The 24100-nt window shown below is 29.0% G+C and overlaps 1 protein-coding gene and 1 pseudogene across 1 annotated transcript; both read left to right on the forward strand.

Annotated features, from left to right (window-relative positions):
• The first annotated feature begins 9296 nt into the window (after positions 1 to 9296).
• LOC111896454 (ferrochelatase-2, chloroplastic-like) lies at positions 9297 to 11474 on the forward strand (annotated as a pseudogene).
• Positions 11475 to 18885: 7411 nt separating this feature from the next.
• Positions 18886 to 22163, forward strand: LOC111896441 (ABC transporter G family member 21). Its single transcript, XM_023892430.3, has 5 exons — positions 18886 to 19221; positions 19309 to 20107; positions 20602 to 20799; positions 20954 to 21132; positions 21327 to 22163. The coding sequence occupies exons 1-5, from the start codon at positions 18898 to 18900 to the stop codon at positions 21975 to 21977; spliced, it is 2151 nt and encodes a 716-aa protein (XP_023748198.1). The 5' UTR covers positions 18886 to 18897; the 3' UTR covers positions 21978 to 22163.
• Positions 22164 to 24100: the final 1937 nt, after the last annotated feature.

The raw sequence follows: 24100 nt of genomic DNA on the forward strand, positions 1-24100 counted from the left end.
CAATTGGTTTAAGGTAGTTAGTACAACGGTGGTTACTATATACAATACTACAATACTTCTTTATTTTCCCATTACATTCACATTGTGATCTTCTCACATAAACGGTAATGTAAACTATATTTTTGGTAATAATAGTCATACTTGGGAAAAACACTCGCTTTTACAAAAAAAACAAACATACAGAACAGTCGGGTCTTGGTAGAAGACTACTTTTCATTATAAGTAGAAAATATAGGATTTTCTAAGAGATACAAACATTTGCATCAAACAACTTACAAACATTTACATCAAACATTTGCAAACACTTTCATCAAACTTATACAAACATTGACACTAAAATAATTATGAAATCACCAGCTTAAATGTTGATCCACTCTTTCAAAATAACTTGTATTCTTAGGTCACTAGTAGACAGGTACACTGGACCAGGTTTTGAGATGACGGAGCACATTCAAGACTCGTCTTTTATTTTGATTCATATTTTGGTGTCTTTCAAACTATACCCAGATCATACTTGTATTAAATTATATTATTAGTGCAATGGACGATGTTGTTTCTCGTTTACTATTATGCATTGTTATGATACTGTACATGACGTCCTCCGCCACCGAACGTTTCCGCCGTTCTGGTTTGGGGGTGTAACATAGCATCCTATAAACATAAATTAATGTGTCGTAATTGGTGCCTTTGACCCACCAAACACTATGAGCAGACTCACCTTAATCTGATGATAAACAGTCACACATACAAGTTGTTGCTACAATAGCTCCTCAAACTAAACACATTCAAACTAACCCTAATTACTATTTAGGGTAATAACCCACACACAAAGGTCAAAATCATAATTCATCATAATAAGGGCCCAACCATGCATGAATTAGGCCAACCATTATGGCCCAAAACCCAATATGACCTAAGGCCCAAAAATAGCCAAAAACCCCTTTTGGTGAGTACACCAAGCGTATCACCCTTTTACGCCCAATGTACTAGACTAAACATATAAGGAAATCGAGGCTGAACACACTACACTGAGCGTACCTGGAGATAGATGTACACTTGTACTAATGAACCAATTGTGCGCGTCGGAAATCATAATGATCAACAGCTCAGGAAATTGATGTATACTTATACACTGGACGTACACACCAAATTATACAAAAAAAATTCATCTCCTTACCAAAAAAACTCATCTTTTTTTTTCGTTTAATTTTTTTTACACCATATTTTTATCGGAAAAAAAACTGAATATACCGTTATTCACGATTTTTCGTTCTTTTCCATAGAGATACATGTCGATATATAAAAAACGATTTTTTTTTTTTTAAAAAAAAATGCACTTTGTTTTGTTTTATTTTTCAATATTTAAGTTTATTTTTATCAAAAAAAAACTAATTATACCAAAAATATTAATTTTTTTGTACTCTATTAATAAACATCAACATCAATTAAAAAAAACTCAATCAGTTAAATTTACACTGTGAATCTAAACTGTAAATATTTCAATTTGTAACATTCACAATGTGAATTTGACTTATTATTCAACTATATGATCATTCACAAATTAATTTAGTGAAATTTACATATGAATCGAAATACATTACATGTAGTTTTATAATATTTTAACGTTCTCATTAGTCATAAATTAGTTTTGTAAAATCAACGAATGAATTTATTCACATTGTGAATCTAACTTACTATTATTCACACTATGAATCTGAGCAAGTTCACAATGTGAATTTGAACAGGTTCACAATGTAAATTTGAACTGAAATTTCGTTTTTTTTTTTTTTGTAAAAAAACATCAATATGAATATATGTTTAAAGAGTACCAAAAAAATATGAATTTTGATATATATCTATTAACTTTTTTTCTACAAAAATCTTAACTTTTCAACAAACAAAGAAAATGAAGTGAGTTTTTTTAAAAGAAAAAAGTTTCATTATTTATATATCAATATGGATCTGTATGGAAAGATGATGAAAAATCACAAAAATATTTCTATTTTGTGAAGAGATTATCATCATTCGCTTGTTCTCATTTTTACAAAATACGATTATTAAGAACATATTTTCATAGAATGAAAATTAAAAAAAAAAATCATACTAACCTTATATAGATGATTTAATTAGTTATAAAGATAGTAGTTATGTCCGCATAATATATATTATCCACATTTTAACCTAGATGGGTGACTACAATTATAAAGAATTTTTTTATAAATTCTAATTTTTATATTCATAAATTGTATTACTATTTAGAAAATCATGGTTAACTTGTTATTGATATATATATATATATATATATATATATATATATATATATATATATATATATATATATATATATATATATATATATATATATATATATTAGTTATGTCCGCATAATATATATTATCCACATTTTAAACTAGATGGATGACTACAATTATAAAGAATTTTTTTTATAAATTCTAATTTTTATATTCATAAATTGTATTACTATTTAGAAAATCGTGATTAACTTGTTTTATATATATATATATATATATATATATATATATATATATATATATATATATATATATATATATATATATATATATATATATATATATATATAGGTTCAAATGTTTTCACTATCTATTGTGTGCGTGTATGATTGATTCTGGACCAATCATTTTAGTTATTTTAAGAAACTAATTAATGCATATTAAATGCTGAAGATGTAATTAATACCCATTATATCTTCAACATGTAATATGCATTAATTACTTTTTTAAAATAACTAAAATGATTGGTCCAGAATCAATCATACATGCATACAATAGATAGTAAAAACAAAATAAAATAACCCTATATATATATATATATATATATATATATATATATATATATATATATATATATATATATATATATATAAAAGAATAAAATCTTCAACATGAAAAATATAAAAACATTAAAAACATAATTAATGGGTATTTGATTATATCAATTTCAAAATAAATATGTTATATAAAGTTAACTATCAGCTGTTTCGCATAATTTCTATATATCCATTGAAAGAATTTTTTATACAAGGTTAATTATTATTGAAACTTTTTAAGAAAAAAAGGGAAAATACATAGTTAATATAAATATTAATAAGGTTATGGTAAGTGAAAAAGAAAAAAACATTGTTTACAAAAAAAATGTATGCTTTTTTTATATTATTTCATTATGTATAACACAAAAATATATGTCTAGTTTGAAATAATATTAATAAATAACATGTTTGTAAAAATCGTTCGGCGTTAGCTAGTCGGTGAACTGGGGTTAAAGGATTAATCGGTTATGCGGAGATTAATAGGAAGATTAATCGGGGATCATTAATTGCTAATTTGTTAAATTTTTAAAAATTAGATATAACTATTATTATACAAAAGCTCATAAATATCACTAATATCATAACAAAATAGGTTAATATGATTAATAAAACACTAATCATACATTACATAGTTTGTATTGAGATATAACTTCTTTAAAGTGTTAATTTTCATCAGGTTCTACTGCTTCACTCATTGTGTATATAAGGATTAATCGCTAGACGTCCTCTAATCGGTCGACTAGGCTTAAGGATTAATCGTAAATTAATCGGGACCTAGTCGAGATTTTTACAACACTGATAAATAAAGATTAATTTTTTTTCATATATCACTTTCTCCTTCAATCGGATACTTATCACCTTTTTAACTATTTAATATCTATGTGTAATTTTTGTGTTTTTAATTCGAATTCCACCAAATTTCTTTAGACCTCATATCAATTAATTTTAAAAATATATTATTTAATGTATATATCAATGTAGATAATAATCTTCCATATGTCAATTATATATATATATATATATATATATATATATAAAAAGTAGATTCATATGAAAACATAAATACATAAAACAAAAAAGATGTGAAATTTCATTTTATATGTGTCATGTAAATTAAATATTTTTAGTCTTTAACATTATTTTTAGATATCTACCGATATTGAATTCATTAACATTTATATTGTTCTTGTTGATTTGCTAAAAAGTTTAGCACTTTGTTCACTATAGTTTTATTAGATGAATTATAATTGTTTTAACATTTAAACACCAAATGGGTTCTACCAACCCTAAAGACAGATGAAAACATTGAAAATTACTTATGGATAAAAAATACATTGTTATTTCTACCATGTCAATTAATAATTACTTAGCTAAAATTCAATTTAATTTGATCGTCATTGATTTTTTATTTAACATATTTTACACAAATATTGTTTTATATAGCCGGTATTGGTTGTTGTAGCAATATTTAAAATCTTCAAATATTGCTACTTATGTTGCCGATGACAATTAAAATGTCAATCCAATTATGTCATGTGGATATCAACAAAATGACTTTCGTATATTGAAGAAGAATAGGTTGCGGGCTTAAGTGATGGTGAAACCATTATTTTTATCCCAAATTATCTTTTCATTATTCATTCATTTGATGCGATTGGTTTCTTAATTGAATTTGTATATCCTTATATTCTTCAAAATGTAAAGATTTCGATGTTTTTTTTTTCATGAAAGAGAAATCATTGCGCTGAAAAATGAAGTCGTTCAAGAAATAAATGGTCGTTTCTTATCATTATTCTCGGGAGGAGAAAGAGAACACTTGAGTTCAAATAGTATTTGCCATTCAGATTTTCTTCACGGTAACATGGATGAATGTGTATACTCGTTTGATGTAATAAATAGTCTTGAACCGTCAGGTTTTCCAATTCCTAAGTTAATATTAACGTCGGTGTTGCAGTTATGTTATTACGAAATATTGATCATAAATGTGGGTTGTGTAGTGGAACGAGGTTATGGGTTATAAGATTGGGAAAACGTTTTATAAAAGCAACAATAATTTATGAAGGTAATATATTACGTTTATTCCAATAATGTCTTTGACGCCGTCAGATAAAATGATTCCTTACACATTTCAAAGAAGACACTTTACATTGGTTGTATGTTTTGCGGTGATAGTAAAAAAGAGTGAAAGATATTTGCTACCGAAAGCAGGGTTGTTTTTTAGACAACCGGTGTATACTCATGGACGATTGCATGTTGTATTGTCCAAATTTAAAAGAAAAGATAAATTAAAAATATTATTTTTAGACAATTATGCAAAACTTAACAATATGAAATCTAATAATTTATTTAAAATAGTCTTTGGACATTTTTGATTCATAATAATTATTTACATTACGTCAATAGTGTTTTTTTTATTAGTATAGATTTAATTACCTGCTTATCATCATTTTATTTGTATTTATTTCGAAAGTTTAATTTAAAAAATATTTAATTTTTACACCTTGGTATTTAGCACAATTATTTAAAATATTACAATAATTTTTTTATTAGTATAGATTGAATTACTAATTTATTTCATCATTTCATTTGTATTTCTTTCAAAATTATACTTTAAAAAAATGCTTAATATTTACACATTGATATTTAACTTTGGTTTTAATTATTTCGTATGGTATACAAGTTTCATACCTAATTTATTATTAAAAGAAGACAAAATTGCAAAAATGGTCCCGTATGCAAATTTTTGGGGTTTTAGTCCAAACCTCAAGTTTTTTGGATTCATGGTCCTTTTGGAGTGGTTTGTATGTGAAAATGGTCTCTCCGAAAATTGAAATGACTATAATACCCTTGGGGTATTTATTTTTCATTTTTCTTAAAATTTAATATTTATTTATTTATTTTAACAATTAAAAAAATAAAAAAGGGCCCACCCTATCTCTCTTTCTCTTTCTCTTTCTCTCTCTCTCTCTCTCTCTCTCTCTCTCTCTCTCTCTCTCTCTCTCTCTGTTGTTGAATTTTTCTACTGCCATCAAAGAGTAAAAAAAACATTTCTCCTTCCTCCATTTTTCCTGTCAATCAGAACAATAATCCAAAGACCCCCAATTCGATGTTGCTTCCGTTCAACATCCTTCTCCGATCAACAGAGAACTGAAGCCCTTCGGGTAAAAAAGAAAGAAGTTGCCAAAGCAGCCCTTCTCCTTTCACGATCAGATAAGGATCGAAGATCCTCCCCCGATTTCTACATTCGTTCTTCTTCACGATCGGTCAAAGACCAGAGACCCTTTCCCTTCGATTCCACAGTCGTCCGCAACGAATTTCTGTCGACTCTTCCTCTCTTCGTAATTTCTCAGCCACCACCGAAGGTGCTTCGTGTTTGTGTTCTTTTTCTTTCCCTTCCCAATCTATTGAAAACGATGATCCCCCCCCCTTCATTTTTGTGTAAATAGTTAACCCAAACACCGCCTTTCCTTGACAGATCGATTCTCCAAAAGCATAGAAAGAATTTGTAAGCAGTCAACTTCCAAATGGGTATTGTGTATGGGTTCCTTTCAAAATGGGTCTGGTGTGGAGTCTGATAGCTGATGAAAGTATGTGAGATGTAAACTAAAAATCTGGGTTGGGGGGTCGATTCTTGAAGATGAAAGGTCTCGTTCAAGATGATATCAACTTAGTCGATCCCACTAGCTAACCACCAGATCTGATTTTACTGGTTTGGGTGATTTTTACAAATTGAAAATTATTGAGTTCTTGAAGTTTGTAATTGAGATCCTAAAATCGAGTTAGAGTCTCGATTTGTTACAAATAGGCGGTGGTTTTAGGATTTGTTTATTCATCATATTTTTTTTGTTCATCTTCATGTTCAGATAAGAACACCCAGCAACATAGCAATTTTTTATTATGTTCAACATGTTTTACATTGGATTTTAATCGGTGTTATAAAGCTTAAAACTATGCTCTTCATAAGCTTGAACATCGATGAGAGAGAGAGAGGGCCCTATATTTTTAATTTAATAAAATATTAAATTAAATAGAAAAAAGATTGAAAAAAAATATCAGGAGAGCATATTAGTCATTTCAGTTTAGCAAAGGACCAATTTCACATACAAACCATTCCAAAAGGACCATGAATCCAAAAACTCGAGATTTAAACTAAAACCCAAAATATTACATACCATAGGGACCATTTTTGCAATTTTGTCTTAAAAGAAATGTCATGCTAAAAAAATGAATTCTTTGTCAATACACCATTGAATTCAATGTGACACTACATGTTTATTTATATTTACTTTTTCCTTTCATCCCCACCTCCATTCTATTTTCCCCACTCATGGAAAAGAAGATGCTAATTAATATATACTTTTTTTCAACTTTTTATTCATGGTTGCGTGGAGAATAGGAGAGGAGAGAGATCAAATTGGAGATTAATTTAAAATTTAGTAGAGTCTCAGCCAAACACATAATGTATGTGCAACATGAGCTAAAACAAAATTTTCATGGGAAAAATAGGTCACTTGCATTTTTTTGGTGAAACAAATAAATAAATCATTAAATAATACAAAAATAACACGATTTAAAAAAATTGGTCGAAAAAACTTATTAGTTATTTTTTTAATGACTCAAACGATGATTTTCTTTTCGAATAATTTTAGTTAACAATCCAAAAACATAAATCATTAAACCAATTTGTAGGAAGATTTTTGTGAATCATATCATATTTGTTTCGTGTAATATTCATATCATTGGTTCATGAAAAACATGTATTTTATTTATTTCTTACAATATCTCATGTAATTTTTGTTTCTCATAGGATCCAAAAAGCATATATATATATATATATATATATATATATATATATATATATATATATATATATATATATATATATATATATATATATATATATATATATATATATATATATATATATATTTTCAAGTATTCTAATTAATTATTATACGGATATTGTATGCTATAAAAATTACTAAGAGAATAAGTTGTTTAGCAATGTGAAGTCATTCAACCTTACAAAAATATTGTAATTTTCATTCATTCTCGCTAATTATTATTTATTTTTGTTCCCACACATCATTTTTCACTCATTTTAATTTTGACAGAATACGACCCAATAAATATTCTGATAGAAATGAGAATAATAATAATAAGTGTATAATAACCTTATAGACGATTTAATTAGTGAGAATGTGTGTTAATGACAAAAGTTATGTAAGATTGAACGTATTCACATTGCTAAACAACTTATTCTCTTAATAATTCTCATAGCATACGATATCCGCACAGTAATTAGTTAGAATAGAATAAACTAAGCTTATATATATATATATATATATATATATATATATATATATAGAGAGAGAGAGAGCAATGATCATTTGAGAACTCATAGTTTTCTTAGAACCCGAGAACTAAATGTGGAAAGTTAGATCAAAAAAACGAATGACCAAGATCATTTGTGGCATTTTTGTAAATAAATAGAAACTTATTGGGGCAGGGGTATCTTAACTTAAAAGGGAAAGGGTATTATAGGAAACAAAAAAATAATTTAATATTATCGTAAATCACAGATCTGGAGAAAAATATATCGTTCTCTCTCCCTTTCTCTTTCATTCTCTTTCTCCCTCTCTCTCTCTCTCTCTCTCTCTCTCTTTCTCTCTCTCATGGTTTAGCCTCCAACGACCAATGTGTTTTTGTCGATGACCACCGCCTATAGTAGCCTTCGAGATCGTGATTCATGACCACCGACTGCAACGGCCGTCAAGATCGTGATTCATGAAATATCTGCCACCGTTCCTTCCTTCATCCCGTCGTCGCCTCATCTACTGATTGTGTCGCATCATCACTCAGACTTTTCATTGACATCTATGGATGCACAATCGATCCAACTTTTATCTCCAATAATCATCAATTGACATGAAATCTGAAATCCTCCAACTATCAACGCTTCTATATCACAAACCTTCCAACATGTGTTGACAATGACCATGGACGCAACAACAACTTCTCATGTTTTGCCAAGCGTGAAACTCTCATAGTTGAGAACCTCCAAATTCAACCACAATTCTTCGGTGTAAGTTTATATATGAATATCCTTATGTACAAGCATAGATGTCATTCAATTTTGTGTATGTTGTGCAGTTTATGTTATTAGTTTCGCCTGATCAATTATGAAATGTTGTACTTCTTTTTAATCCTGATCGGTAATAAAATTAAAATCAGATTGGGAAGGAAATTGAATCCTAAGTCTATTGGAGTTAGAAGCTATATTATAATCTGGTTCTGTAAAAATTTTCGAATCCATAGTGTTTAATTCTCATATAACCTGTATATGCTTCATATCTTACAATTTTAGGTTGTTAGTATTGAAATTATTCTGAAATTTATTCATGCCTTTGTTAATCTAAGTTAGGCATCACTAAAGTGTAAACGAGATATGGTTGGATCATTAACTTCCTTGCATTTCTATTCAGAAAACATTTTAGCTCTTTTAAAAGTTCACACACTTGATGAAATTGCCTCCTGTTTGTTATAATTAAACTAAAACATCCACATACTCGATCTAATTGTAGTATGTGTTTCCATAGAAAACATTAAGTTTCTTTCTGCAACCATACATGAAAAGCATCTGGGAACTCCAACTCAACTATCAGTAACCTCCAGAAATTAAAATTAGATGACCCCATTAAGAACATAGGTTTAGCTGAAAATAGCTTCTGTTATGTAGGGGTATGCACACATCCTTTGAGTGAAACTGAATCTGATTCACATTTGGAGGAGGAAAAAGTTCGAGTATTGCTTTTGAATCTTGGAGGCCCAGAGCCACTTGTTGATGTTCAACCGTTTCTCTATAACCTCTTTTGATTATCTGCTATGTGTATTAATTCCTTTTTGAAAGTCTAAATAAAGATTCAATGCTAATTTAGTTCCAATATTTTTCATCATGCTAACAATTTTAGTGTTTAGGACATGATATTATCCGTCTACCAAGGTTGTTCTGTTTCCTACAACGACCTTTAGCACAAATAATTTTTGTATTAAGAGCAAGAAAAAGTAAAGAAGCTTATGCTATTGTTAAGACATGCTGTTGTTGATGTTTGAGTTTACTAATTAACTTTCATATGATTTTTATATTGCATTTCATTTCAGTATATATTTATGATTATAGTTGTTTGTTGTAGGCTACTGCTCTAAATTCATAACGTGAAGCAAAGAAATTACCTGCTAATGTCTACATTGCAATGGGTTACTGGCATCCTTTCACTAAAGAAGGTGCCCAACATGTAGTTAACTTATTATCATTTAATCATCCTTTTTCATTGTAATTGCTCATTTGAAGACACATTTTTGAGAATAAGTGGTTTACCATCAACAAGGCATTTCAATTCCAACACAAAATAATAATAATAATAATAATAATAATAATAATAATAATAATAATAATAATAATAATAATAATAATAATAATAATAATAAGTTAAAGATTACCATAAAGTGGTCATCAATTGAGATTGTTAATAATGATGGTTCTTTTTTTATCCATGACAGATTAAGAGGGATGTGATCACGAGGCTTGTGGTGTTGCCTCTTTACCCTCAGTTTTCTATTTCAACAACTGGGTCAAGTATACGTGCACTTCAAAACATATTTAGGTAAATCATAAATGCTTGATTTCATTTTCTGTCAGATTCTTGATTTTGAAACTCATTAATTTGAGTCACATGACAATCACATGCAGGGAAGACAAAGTTTTGTCTATGCTTCATGTTGCTATTATCCAGTCTTGGTATCAATGATATGGTTATATCAAGGATATGGCTAACTTCTATTGAAGAAAAGTTGCAAAGTTTTAATAAACCTCAAGAGGTAAGCTTCTTTGTTGATTGGTTTTAAATATTAAATACCATGAAATCTCAAAGTAAAAGTATAATAAAAAAAAAGGGTGAACCAAGAAATAGCAACCAATAAATGAAATTTCTCTGAATGAAGGGAAAAGTGAAGAACCAAGTCAATATGCTATGCCAGAAGATGGTGAGGATTTAGAACTAAAAGAACTACAAGCAACATGAAATCCATTAACATGTTATGCTCATCGTGCAACCAATAGGTTACGTGGTTGCCCCCTTTGCAAAGGCCATAATGATTTACTTGATACTCATTTCATTTCTTATTCTTAATTCACAAGTAAATCGCATATGATTCACAAGTAAATCACATGTGATTCACAAGTAAATCACATGCGATTCACATATCAATCACATGTGATTTACATGTGAATCGCACATGAATCACATTTGATTCACATGTAATTTACATACGATTCACATGTAATTCACAAATGAATAACATGTAATTCACATGTAAATCACAAGTGAATCACATATGAATTGCATGACATTCACATGTAAATCACATGTAATTCACATATGAATTGCATGAGATTCACATGTAAATCACATATGAACTGCATGTGATTCACATGTAAATCAAATGTAATTCACATATGAATTACATGTGATTCACATGTAAATCACATATGTATTTTTGTGAGTGTTTTTTCATTAATCAATTTTTTTTTTAAATTTTCTTGTAGATTTGGACAAAATTGTGGTGAATAATGAAGAGTTGAAAAATGATAAATTGAAGAAAATATGAAAATATTGACACGAAGACATGAAAACCCTTTGAAATTTGTAGCATTTTTTGTTTTTTATATTTTATTTTGTATCGAATAATATACTTATCGTATTGTGTTTTATAGATTAGTAAATAAAATTAGTTTTCTTATGATTTCTGTAAAAAATATTATAGTATAAATATATGCATTTGAAAAGATAAGCATATATGCACCTAAAATGTTGATTTTTTTTTTGTTATAAAAGTCAGAGTTTTTTTTTCTTAAATATTCTAGTTTTTTTTTTTAATTTACTGATTTTTAAATATTTAATTTTTAAAAAAATGCAAATTTTAAAAAAAAAGTTGTAGGTTTTTTTTTTGAAAAAAAAGGTGTAGTTTTTTTTTAAAATGTTGTTTTTGAAATAATTCCAGTTTTTTTCGAAAAAAAAAAATTGCAGTTATTTTGGGATAAAAATACAGTTTTTTTTAAAACAATGTTGTTTTTTTTTAAAAATTGCAGTTTTATAAAAAAAATATATATTTTTCAATTTTTTTAATAAATTCATGTTTTCTGAAAAAAGAAAAAAATCTTCATTTTTTTTTAAAAATCAAAAATTATTTTTAAAAAAAATATGAAATTTGATTTATTATGTTAATTTTTAGAACATTTTATTAATACTCCAATACCAAAAAAAATAAACATTAAATGAGATCGGTAAGATGATGATCATGCTCTTAATGAATTAATTTTGATCTAACACTTCAACTTTAGTTCTCAGGTTTTCGGGAAACTATGAGTTTTCAACCGATCTCACCCCTATATATACTCCCTCCGTCCCAAAATTATTGTGAACATTTGACTTTTTAAGTCTCTTTTGTTCAACTTTGACCTTAAATAATTTAATATTTGTTATATAGTTTTTTATGCAAGATATATGAATAGATTGTTTTTTAAATGTATTTTCATTGTCATAAGTTTCATCCAAAGTTATATAACACAAATAAAGTTATTTATGGTCAAAGTTGACATGGAAAGATTTCAAAACTCAATTATATATATATATATATATATATATATATATATATATATATATATATATATATATATATATATATATATATATATATATATATATATATATATATATATATATATAAAAGTTCAATTACAAACCAAGGTTTGATTTGAATTGCAACATATTAATCATAACATTAATTGTATGCATTATTGGGTTCATGCATATCTACCGTAAGTGTTGACATTATACGGATGACTATAAACCCATTTTTATACACCAATTTGTACCTAATTAACTTACCAATAGACTGAATATCAACCGTTGATAATAAGCACTTTCCAAGCTTATTAAGACATGAAATAAATCACAACTTTTCATTAAGCATTAACATGTTTAGCACTTTCAAAGCATATTACAATTTAATTAAGTCAACACAATTAAACCACAATATTTTAGAATTGCCGAAAAAAGTTCCTATCAATTAAGTATTTAATAATTACGGACTTATCAATTAAGTTATTAACAAATCACTTTCCATTTTCTAACCTTATTAATACACTAGTTTATAACCCGTGGAAACCACGGTTACAAAATTGATTAAATATTCATAGTAAAAAATTCAAAATTATTAATCAATTATTTTATATAAAATTTTAAATACATTATTAATTAAGAGATTTTTTTATTAGTTATGTAAAATTATAATTACTGATTCAAATAAATATGTGTAACATCACATTAATTAGGAGGTTTAATGAATTTAAAATAGAGAATAAATAGAATGACAAGTGACATCATATTAATTAGGAGTTCTAATATTATGACACTTGGCAAAATGACTACTCTTTTATTAGTATAGAGATTAAGTTAGTCGCCGATCTTCATTAAGCATTTTCCAAATATATTAGGCTCTTTCAAATAGGGGTGAGCATTTGGACCGGCCCAGACCGGCCCGGTTATGGAGAATTTTGTGGACCATGGACCGGACCGGATGAGTCGTGTCCGTGTTCGTGTCCAGGTCCGGGTTTTTCGGTTTTTGGACCCGTTTGGACCGGGACAACTTTAATTGCATAGAGTATAATAAGTAATCTATATTGATGTATAATATTATAACTTGCAAAATTAATATGTTTCCGTTTCATGTCTAACTAATCTGCATTGATGTATAATATTATAACTTGCAATTTGCAATAATTAATTTTCCAAATAAAAGCAACTAACATATAAATCAAGTTCACCAACAAAAGTTAAACAATTTTAAGACAAACATACAAAAGTATTACCGTAACAACAAAAATCATAGTTTAAACTTTAAAATCAATCAAACTAACAAATTTCATAAACTCATAATCTAATCTTCCATTGGTCTCTTCCCCATATCATTATCATCCATATGTAACATATTTAAAGCTTGTGTAATCTCTACATAAACACAAATGAAAATGTTGTTAGTATTTAATAAAAAGTAATAATTGTATAAAAAAAGAATAAAGATTGTAATTTTTTTACCCAAAGCTATATCATCATTGTTCAAGATGTCATCAACGTTGTCAACTATCGGATTTGTAAACTTTATCACCCAATCTTGGGTGCATAACAAAGCTTCAACTACCAATGCTGATAAACTAGTCTGATACTCACTTACAACTCTACCACATGTGCTAAACGCGGACTCAAAATTGTAGTATAAAATAATGCTAAAAAGCTGAAATATTTCAGCTTTGATAGCTCTACTTTGAAGGATTATAACTCAATGAATATAATACCAAAATAAACAAAGTTATAGTCTAGATTCATCTACAAACTGTAAAATAAATGTTGGAAAAAACCGTAGGTCAATCCGACTTAAAACAAATGAGTTATGAGTGTTTAAAAAACATCACAGATTACAAAATTTTGCTGAAAAACTGAATTTTTTCAGCTTTGATAGCTCTACTTTGAAGGATTGTAACTCAGTGAATATAATACCAAAATAAACAAAATTATAGTCTAAAATCATTTACAAACTGTAAACTAAATGTTGGAAAAAATCAAAGGTCAATCCGACTTAAAACGAATGAGTTATGGGTGTTTAAAAAGCGTCACATATTACAAAATGTTGTTGAAAAGCTGAATTTTTTCAGCTTTGATAGCTCTACTTTGAGGGATTGTAACACGGTGAATATAATACCAAAATAAACAAAATTATAGTTTAAATTCATCTACAAACTGTAAACTAAATGTTGGAAAAAATCGCAGGTCAATCCGACTTAAAACGAATGAGTTATGTGTGTTTAAAAAACGTCACAAAAATCTTAATCATGTCCAACCGGTTCTAAATCCGGTAAAAACCGGACCGAACCGGGAAAAAACCCGACCGGACTGGAGAGAAATCTTAGAACCGAGAACCGGCCCGGGGGTCCAAAAAAATGGTCCGGTCCGGTCCACCGGTCCAAATGCTTACCCCTACTTTCAAACATATCTAATATCATCAAACACATAATACCATTATTAAGTATTTAACAATAGTGTACTTAACAAATCCTTAGGCACTTTCACATACATACTAGGTGTGAAACACGTGTATTACAGGGTTGATTCTAAAAAAAAATTAAACATTAAAGTCTGAACAAAAAATATTTTTCAATTAAAACTTAAAAAAAGGAAACGTATTTATTGCAATTTAATATCATATAATACTTTACATATATAAGTATATGACTTTAATTTTAAAATTGAAACAAACCAAAATTAACAAATGGATAATATTTATTTCAAAAATACCACAAATGACAAGTGTCAAAACTATTAAGAGATTGACATGTGACAAAAAAATCTTCATTTATTAAGGTGGATATACACATATTCATACATAATACAAACATATATTCAAGTTGGAATAAAAATACAAATATACATATACCTAATTATAAATCTTTGCATACAAATACACATACATATATATACATACATTCATTTTTTACATTACATGTGCGAGTCTTCTTAATACGGTACTCCTGTGGTAGTGCACAATGCTGATCGGAGGCAAGTGGTGGTGGTGGTGTTGTGGTGGCTAAAGTGGGGCTTACATGAAGAAAAAAGAAGTCGGTTAAGCAAGATGAAGAGAATATAGGGTTATATTTACGGGCAGTTACCTTAAGATGGAAATTTGGTGCTAGTAGTGAACAAAGGTGAACGAGGTAATAACCAGGTGGTGGCCAGAAATCCTTACTAGTGGAGAAAAGAAAAAGAAAGAGAAATAAGGTATGGGGTGGCTGGCGGCACCTATAATCAGAGATATTGTCGGAGTCATCGCCATCGGGTCAATAAACAATGGTAAATAAGGAAGGAGCAGACGGTGACAAGAAATCATCATCGGTGGAGAAGAGAAAAAGAAAGAGAAAAGATGTGTAGGGATGGTTGGTAGCGCCTTTAATCGGATAAATGGTTGGAGCTATTTTTTGGTGGATCAGTCTAAGCCTTCATCACTATGTAATAGGGAAAATAAGGCAAATTGGAGAGGTTAACTACAAAAGCATTTAGCAATGACACATAGATATTAGTAGCGACACGTGAAATAATCATGAAGGAAATGTTTTCAGTTTTATTTTTGGTGTATTAACAGCGACAACCCGTTGCCACATTGCCTTTAGTCGATGATTAATTGATTTCCAACAATTCAATCGAGAACATTAATCAATAGCTGGGGTTCTTCCAAAAACCTCATACAAATCGTAGTTAATAGACATTATTAGTTGTGCCTTTAGTGGCAACACAAGCAATCGCGACGACACGTAAAAGTGTCACCACTATTTCTTGCATCGCTGCTAAAGGTGTCGTCGTTAATGTATGTATTTACTGTAATGTGTTATCTTTGAAACAAGACTGGTGTTTGGAAGTAACATTGAGAGGTATGTATTGAAGACTCATGTTTAAAGCATTTTGATTTTTTTTGTAAAGTTACAGAAAAAAGACAAAAAAAATAATGTTACCATATTTCGAATGCGTGGGACCCACCATTTTTTTTGTAGATGGCATCTATAAAATGGACTTTATCATCTACAAAAATCATTAAAACAACAGAGTTTTGGTGATTTTAAGTATAGACAACCTATCTTATAGATGTTATATGTAAAAATAGTAGGGTTGTTAAAATTATACTATGGAAAAGCAACCAATATGTTACCAACCAAATTAAGATATTTACTATCCAACATGTTTAGTTGGTAGTACCATACCAATTGAGTAATCTTGGTATGATAATGGTACAAAAATTTGAATATCATGGTAATATCATACCATCCCATTCATTTATTATATATATATATATATATATATATATATATATATATATATATATATGTACACACACACACACATATATATATATATATATATATATATATATATATATATATATATATATGGGCTTAGAGAATATGTGACTGTTATGTACCTAAGCTTATATATAACCCTCTAAACTATGTTGTTTTGATCAATTATATCCAAACTAATCATGATATCTGACTTACTATTCTTCTTCATATGACTTACTATTGTGAAAAACTTAAACCATTAAAAGTCATAACCATTTAATCTACCTTACTTTTTTTAAGTAAAAACTAATACAATAAAAGATTTAAAAAAACATGAAATAACTCAATCAAAGTTTTCACAAATGATTGGATATAGTTTTTCAATTTAATGACAAAACGTTTGAGTTATATTCATTAAAAATATATTTGTTTTTTACTTTCCCTATAAACTTTAATGATTTTTTTGCAATAAAAATTATATATTTGAACTATTTAATTCTATAATTTAACTCAATTCAATGTTATTATATTATAACAAAATTAAAAGAAAATAAAATTAGATTTTTTTTAAAGTTATGTCGTTTAAGTGGTTCTATACCTCACTTTTCCATATATATATATATATATATATATATATATATATATATATATATATATATATATATATATATATATATATATATATATATATATATATATATATATATATAAAGGAAAACGTATATTTCAATTATCAATTGTCTTTAGTGTTTATGGTTTTAAGAATATTATATAAATCATTTAGTCATATTATTCAATTGTTATTAACATGTTATAACAAAAAAAAAACTTTACTTTAGCCTTTGATCAATATAATTTTTTTGTAAATTAAAAAATATATATATCTAATTTCTTTACTAAACATCAAAATTACCCGAAGTCTTTATTTACTTTTAAATCTTATAATAAAAAAAGTTTGTATATAAAATTATCAATTTTTACCAACCTTATTAATTAGCCAAATATATATGTACCAAATATACTTGGTATGATCTTAGTAGGAAAAATTATATACCGATTATAATTGATACGATATATGGTTTAAAAAAAAAAAATATATCATATCAATTCCACTCCTAAAAAATATTGACTGCTTTTTTAATTTGTCTACTATTTTAAAAAATGAAAATAAATAAATAATATTAGTCTAATTTCTTTTTTTCCTCTATGATAATTAAACAATATTCAATAACATATCTTGACAAATACCATATAATAAGTTGTTATGGAAAATGAAATGAGGTTTCTTTTTGTTTATTAAATTATTCAACAAAGTCTTCAACAAAAAATTCTTCATTATGCTTCACTATGTATAATATATTTCAAATAACTAAATTGTAAATCTATACGGTAATAATTGAGGATGCTAGTCAATGTTTGCATGATCGTTAATTTTCAGGTTGCAAAACGACAAACTTCAATATATCGGATGGTGGGAACTTGGAATTACCTTGACTCCATGAGCACTAGCCACTATTACACTATATTTACCTTTAAGCAGTTTGTGCAACATTTTAATTTATATTTTTAAAAAGTGAAAGTAAGGAGTGGAGAATCTAAATCATAACATTCCATGGTTTAAAAATTGGATGGAGTTGAGCCTAAATAACATTCTTTTATAATATAAATGGAGCATCACATTTGGCTTTGCTTGCTTGATCCGCATATATTTATTATTAATAATATTTCTAAGAACAATGATGGTTTTTATTTTTGTATAACTTCAATTATAATGTTATTTGATTTTTAAATAAGTATATTGCTTTCAAACCATTTACAACGACCCACGATTAATATTTACATATTTTCATAGATATTACGCAACCATGAAATTTGGAATTGATATTACATTTTTCGTATTAAACAAAACAAAACAGTTTGACTTGATAAACATATTAACTTATTTTCATGCGGGCCCAATAAACAAAGCATTTCATTTTCTGTCGATTGCACCACCCCTAGACACTTCAAGGCACTGTAGCTATATGATGACTCATTCACATCACTATCTTTCAATCTCCACCCGTGCTTCTTTTTCTTTAAAAGCTTACCCATCGTCTCTTTTCTTATGCATGTGAACCTATTTGGCTATTTCCCTTTCTCATATCCATGCTCTAATCCGATTTATACACATTTACACTTCGATTTCTCTTCTTCTCTCGTAAACATGCCAGTTCTTGAGTTTGAAACCAATGTTTCTAGTGCCTCATCAAGCAGTCCACGAGTACCTCAAGTTAACACAAGAATGGATAACTCCACCGTTCATGCTGAACCACCGGTGTCAACTACAAACATGGACCCAACCTTGGAATCTGGAGTCGCAAATCAAACTCAATCACCACTTTCACAACTACCCTTCTTACGCGAATCTTTACGTCCAATTACTCTCAAGGTACATCATATTATAATGAATTATTATTTTAAGTCATCACGTTTACTTTCGCTAACCATTAAGCATTTGTTTTGCAAATTCTTATAGTTTGAAGATTTGGCTTACACTATTAAGTTGCAATCTGGAGACGACCATTGTTTTAGTTCATCTGAATCAAAAAGAACCCGGATTCTTCTGAATGGAGTCAGTGGTGTAGTCAGACCAGGGGAATTACTAGCGATGCTAGGCCCATCCGGCAGTGGAAAAACCACCTTACTAACCGCCCTTGGTGGTAGGTTACCTGGAAAGACGTCAGGAAGCATAACTTACAACGGCCAATCCTTCTCAAGCTCTGTGAAGAGAAAAATTGGTTTCGTGACACAAGATGACGTGTTATACCCACACTTAACTGTTTTAGAAACTTTAACCTACGCTGCCATGTTGAGGTTGCCCAAGAGTTTGACCATAGAAGAGAAAGTAGAGCAAGCTGAGCTAATCATAATTGAACTTGGTCTAACAAGGTGTCGCAATAGCATCGTGGGAGGTCCACTTATACGAGGTGTTTCTGGTGGAGAGAGAAAACGGGTTAGTATTGGACAAGAGATGCTGGTGAACCCAAGTCTCCTGCTTCTTGATGAACCCACTTCAGGGCTCGACTCCACCACAGCTTTAAGAATCATGGCTACATTGAAAGGGCTAGCTCGAGGAGGAAGGAGTGTGGTAACAACGATTCATCAACCATCAAGTAGATTGTATTGGATGTTTGATAAGGTTGTTGTGTTATCTGAAGGGTGCCCGATTTACAGTGGGCAAACTTGTGGGGTTATGGAGTACCTTGCTTCCATTGGATATGTGCCCGGGTTTAGTTTGATGAACCCGGCTGATTTTCTGCTTGATCTTGCCAATGGTACGTATGCATTTCGTTCTTGATGCTTTTTTTTTTGTTTGAAGAAAAGAATTTTATATAGATGCAACTATAAATGCAAACTGTAGTTAATTAAATTTGATATGTTAACCACAATATGTTTAAACTCAAATCTTATGGTTGCATTTACTATATTATGGCTTAGTTTGTATAATTTTGTAAATGTTTTCTTTGATATTTATATATATATTATCCTAATTGAGGTTCGTTTAGAAGCTAGTTCTTTTAATTATAATTTAAAGTGAATAATTTATGGAGTAAAATATTGGAATACAACGCATAAAAGTTCAAATATGATTATTTATTTTTTTTATTAAAAAGCATTGGTTTTTGGAGATTGTATTAGATTTCATTCCCTCCTTGATGGAAGATGTATTCGTTTTCTGTTCTAGCTGGCATTGAGAACTTTTATTTTATAGCACATTAGTCAAAATAATAATACAGATCTAATGAATCTTTTTATAATGGACATACAGGTGTTGCACCTAATACAAACCCAGATGATCATAGACAATATAATCAAGGAAAAGCAGATTCCCATGAAGATCGCAACTCAATTAAGCAATCTCTAATATCATCATACAAGAAAAACCTTCACCATCTTATCAAAGACGACATCCATAGAAATATCCATGACGTTACTCGTGCTAATAGAGGACCACAATCTTCGAGATGTAAGTTCAAATCAACATCTTTCTTTTCAACTGTCATCTAATCAAGTAATCAATGCACATCTCATTCTCATAGTTGTGATCTTAATAAATATCTCATGTAGGAGAAAAATTATTTTGGAGAAAGGTTAAATATATAAGTGGTTTGTGATCACAGGTTGTGACAACAGATGGACCACAAGTTGGTGGACACAATTTAAAGTTTTGTTTAAAAGAGGTCTTAGAGAGAGGAAGCATGAATCGTACTCTGGTTTACGAATCTTCCAAGTGATGTCTGTCTCAATCTTATCAGGTCTATTATGGTGGCACTCCGATACATCACACTTGCAAGATCAGGTACCACGATTGTCGTCCTTGGTTATTTTCTGCCGCTCACTACATCGATCTCCTAACTTATTATATGCTATGTTTTCAACTTATCGATCTCCTAACTTATAGTATATCCTATGTTTTCAACTTGCAAGATCATAAATGTAACACCTTATATTTATCATTAAATGCTTACCAATTGATGAACATATGATATGCAGGTGGGACTACTCTTCTTCTTTTCAATATTTTGGGGCTTTTATCCTCTATCCAATGCCATATTCACATTCCCTCAAGAACGACCAATGTTAATAAGAGAACGTTCTTCTGCAATGTATCGTCTCTCCTCATATTACTTTGCTAGAATGGCTGGTGACTTGCCAATGGAACTGGTTCTACCAACCATCTTTGTAACCATTTCATATTGGATGGGTGGACTTAAGCCTTCACTCATCACATTCGTGTTAACAGTTCTAATCATTCTTTTCAACGTGCTGGTTTCACAAGGACTTGGACTAGCACTCGGAGCCATACTTATGGATCTAAAGCAAGCAACCACCTTGTCATCCGTGATCATGCTTGTGTTTTTACTAGCAGGTGGTTATTATATTCAACAAATTCCACCATTCATCAGTTGGTTGAAATACATCTCGTTTAGTCATTATTGTTATAAGCTTCTAGTGGAAGTACAGTATAGCGAAAACGAGGTTTATGAGTGTGGAATGGGCACTCAATGTAGGGTATTAGATTTTCCGGGTATCAAATATCTTGGTATGGGACACTTGTGGTGGGATGTCGCCGCTTTGGGTGTAATGTTGGTGGGGTATAGGATTGTGGCTTATGTAGCATTGAGGATGAGTAAATCTCACTAAATGACCTTGAAGTCTACCTCTTCATGTGTCAAATAAATCCGAAAAGTAATTAAGAGAAAAATGATAAAATTAGAGGGATTTATGCAAAAGTTAGATATAGTTGACTTACTTATAATTGTATATTGCTACATAATTGCATTTGTACCAATTTTATATTTGGTTCATTAATTAAGATCATTATTCTCATTTTGGGTCGCCTTTATTAATAATATAATTGCGGACTACTATGTTACCGAAAACGAACATGAAGGTATGATAAATGAAAGAAAACAAGAATTTGCATGGTTCATTCAAAACCGTGGGATGACGCCCTTGAATTCCCGTTGTCACCTGCATGACGGTTAGGTCCTTCCACTAGTTAGGAATCAACAATCTCCCAATTTGGAGACTCATCTACAAATAAAATAGTCTACCAAAATATGAAGCTCTAGTAAACCAAAATCAGTTAGCTGTTGTTTGTTTTTTATGCGACAAAATGGTTGCGGTCTACGCACCACATCTACACATCTACAGACATCTATAGTAAAAGAGATGGACCAAATGTTTACAATCTGAAAGAAAAAGATTGTTTGTTTTTTAATGTCTATAAATTGTTAAAATAAACTAAAATATAAATAAACATTTTTTTTAAACATAAAAGAAATTTTCAATACTTTTATGATTTTATTATAGATAATTAACAAATCTAGATAAAAATTTATGTACTTTTATATAAAAAATGAAAATAAAATAATATGAATTAACATGTATATTTGAAAAAATCCAATAAACTTTGGTCGCAAAGTGTAACATCCCGAATTTAAGACTATGCTCTTAATTAAGTAATTAAATAAATCATGATTTACATAATGAAACTATTAAGGAATGATCATATTTTTATTTGATATGAAGATTAGAAAGAAAAAGGTTTAAATATAATCATAACAATTCAAAGTTAAGGGACCAAAAGTGTCGATTTAGTAAAATGTTTAACAATTCAAATTTATTATGTAAACCCTTCAGGTAAGTTAAAATAGAAAAAATTGAGATTTGGGTAGTTTTGGTCAAAAAGTGCAAACTTAAGGGACTAAATATGTCAAATCATGTTTATAGGGTGCAACCTCTTTCCCTATTTCATCCATTTCAGGATGGAAAGAGTTTGAGGCCAAAAAGATGTCGATTTAGAGAGGATTTCATGTTGGAGTAAAGATCTATCAAGAAACTAAATTGACAACAAAGGATTGAGATCATTTAAGGTAGAATCTCTTCTCCTTTAGCTCTCAATTTGAATTCATGACTTGGGGAGAACCCCAATGTCGATTTTAGCTTGTTGTGATGGTTAGTGTTTGGTTTTCTAACCTCCCTTGAGTAGTTTTAATGATCCCAATCTCAATCCAATCATCACATTGATGGATTTGAGGATTTGATTGAAAACCCTCATAAACCCTAGAAAACCCAAATTAGGGACACTGAAATTAAATGTAACGCCCGATTTCAGGTTATTTCTTAATTCAAGGTCCTGTCCCGAAAGTCGAATTTATCCATTTTCAGGATGGAAAGATTTTGAGGCCAAAAAGATGTTGATTTTTAGAGGGTTTCATGTTGTAGTGAAGATCTATCATGAAACTAAAGTTACAACAAAGGATTGAGATAATTTAAGGTATAATATGTTCTCCTCTAACTATCAAATTCGAATTCATGACTTGGGGAAAACCCCAATGTTGATTTTAGGTTGTTATGATGGTTAGTGTTTGGTTTTCTAACCTCCCTTGAGTAGTTTTAATGATCCCAATCTCAATCCAATCATCACATTGATGGATTCAAGCGTTTGCAGTTTGAATGAAAAACACTGTTTGTTTTTTAACGTCTATAAATTGCTAAAATAAACTAAAATCTAAATAAACAGATTTTTTAAAACATAAAAGAATTTTTCAATACTTGTATGATTTTATTATAGATAACTAACAAACCTAGATAAAAATTTATGTACTATTATATAAAAAATGAAAATAAAATAGTACGAATTAACATGTATATTTGAAAAAATCCAATAGGCTTTGGTCGCAAAGTGTAACATCCCAAATTTAAGACTATTTTTATAATTAAGTAATTAGATAAATCATGATTTCCATAATGAAATTATT

This window comes from Lactuca sativa, chromosome 4 (assembly GCF_002870075.4).
Source record: "Lactuca sativa cultivar Salinas chromosome 4, Lsat_Salinas_v11, whole genome shotgun sequence".
Lineage (NCBI taxonomy): Eukaryota > Viridiplantae > Streptophyta > Magnoliopsida > Asterales > Asteraceae > Lactuca > Lactuca sativa.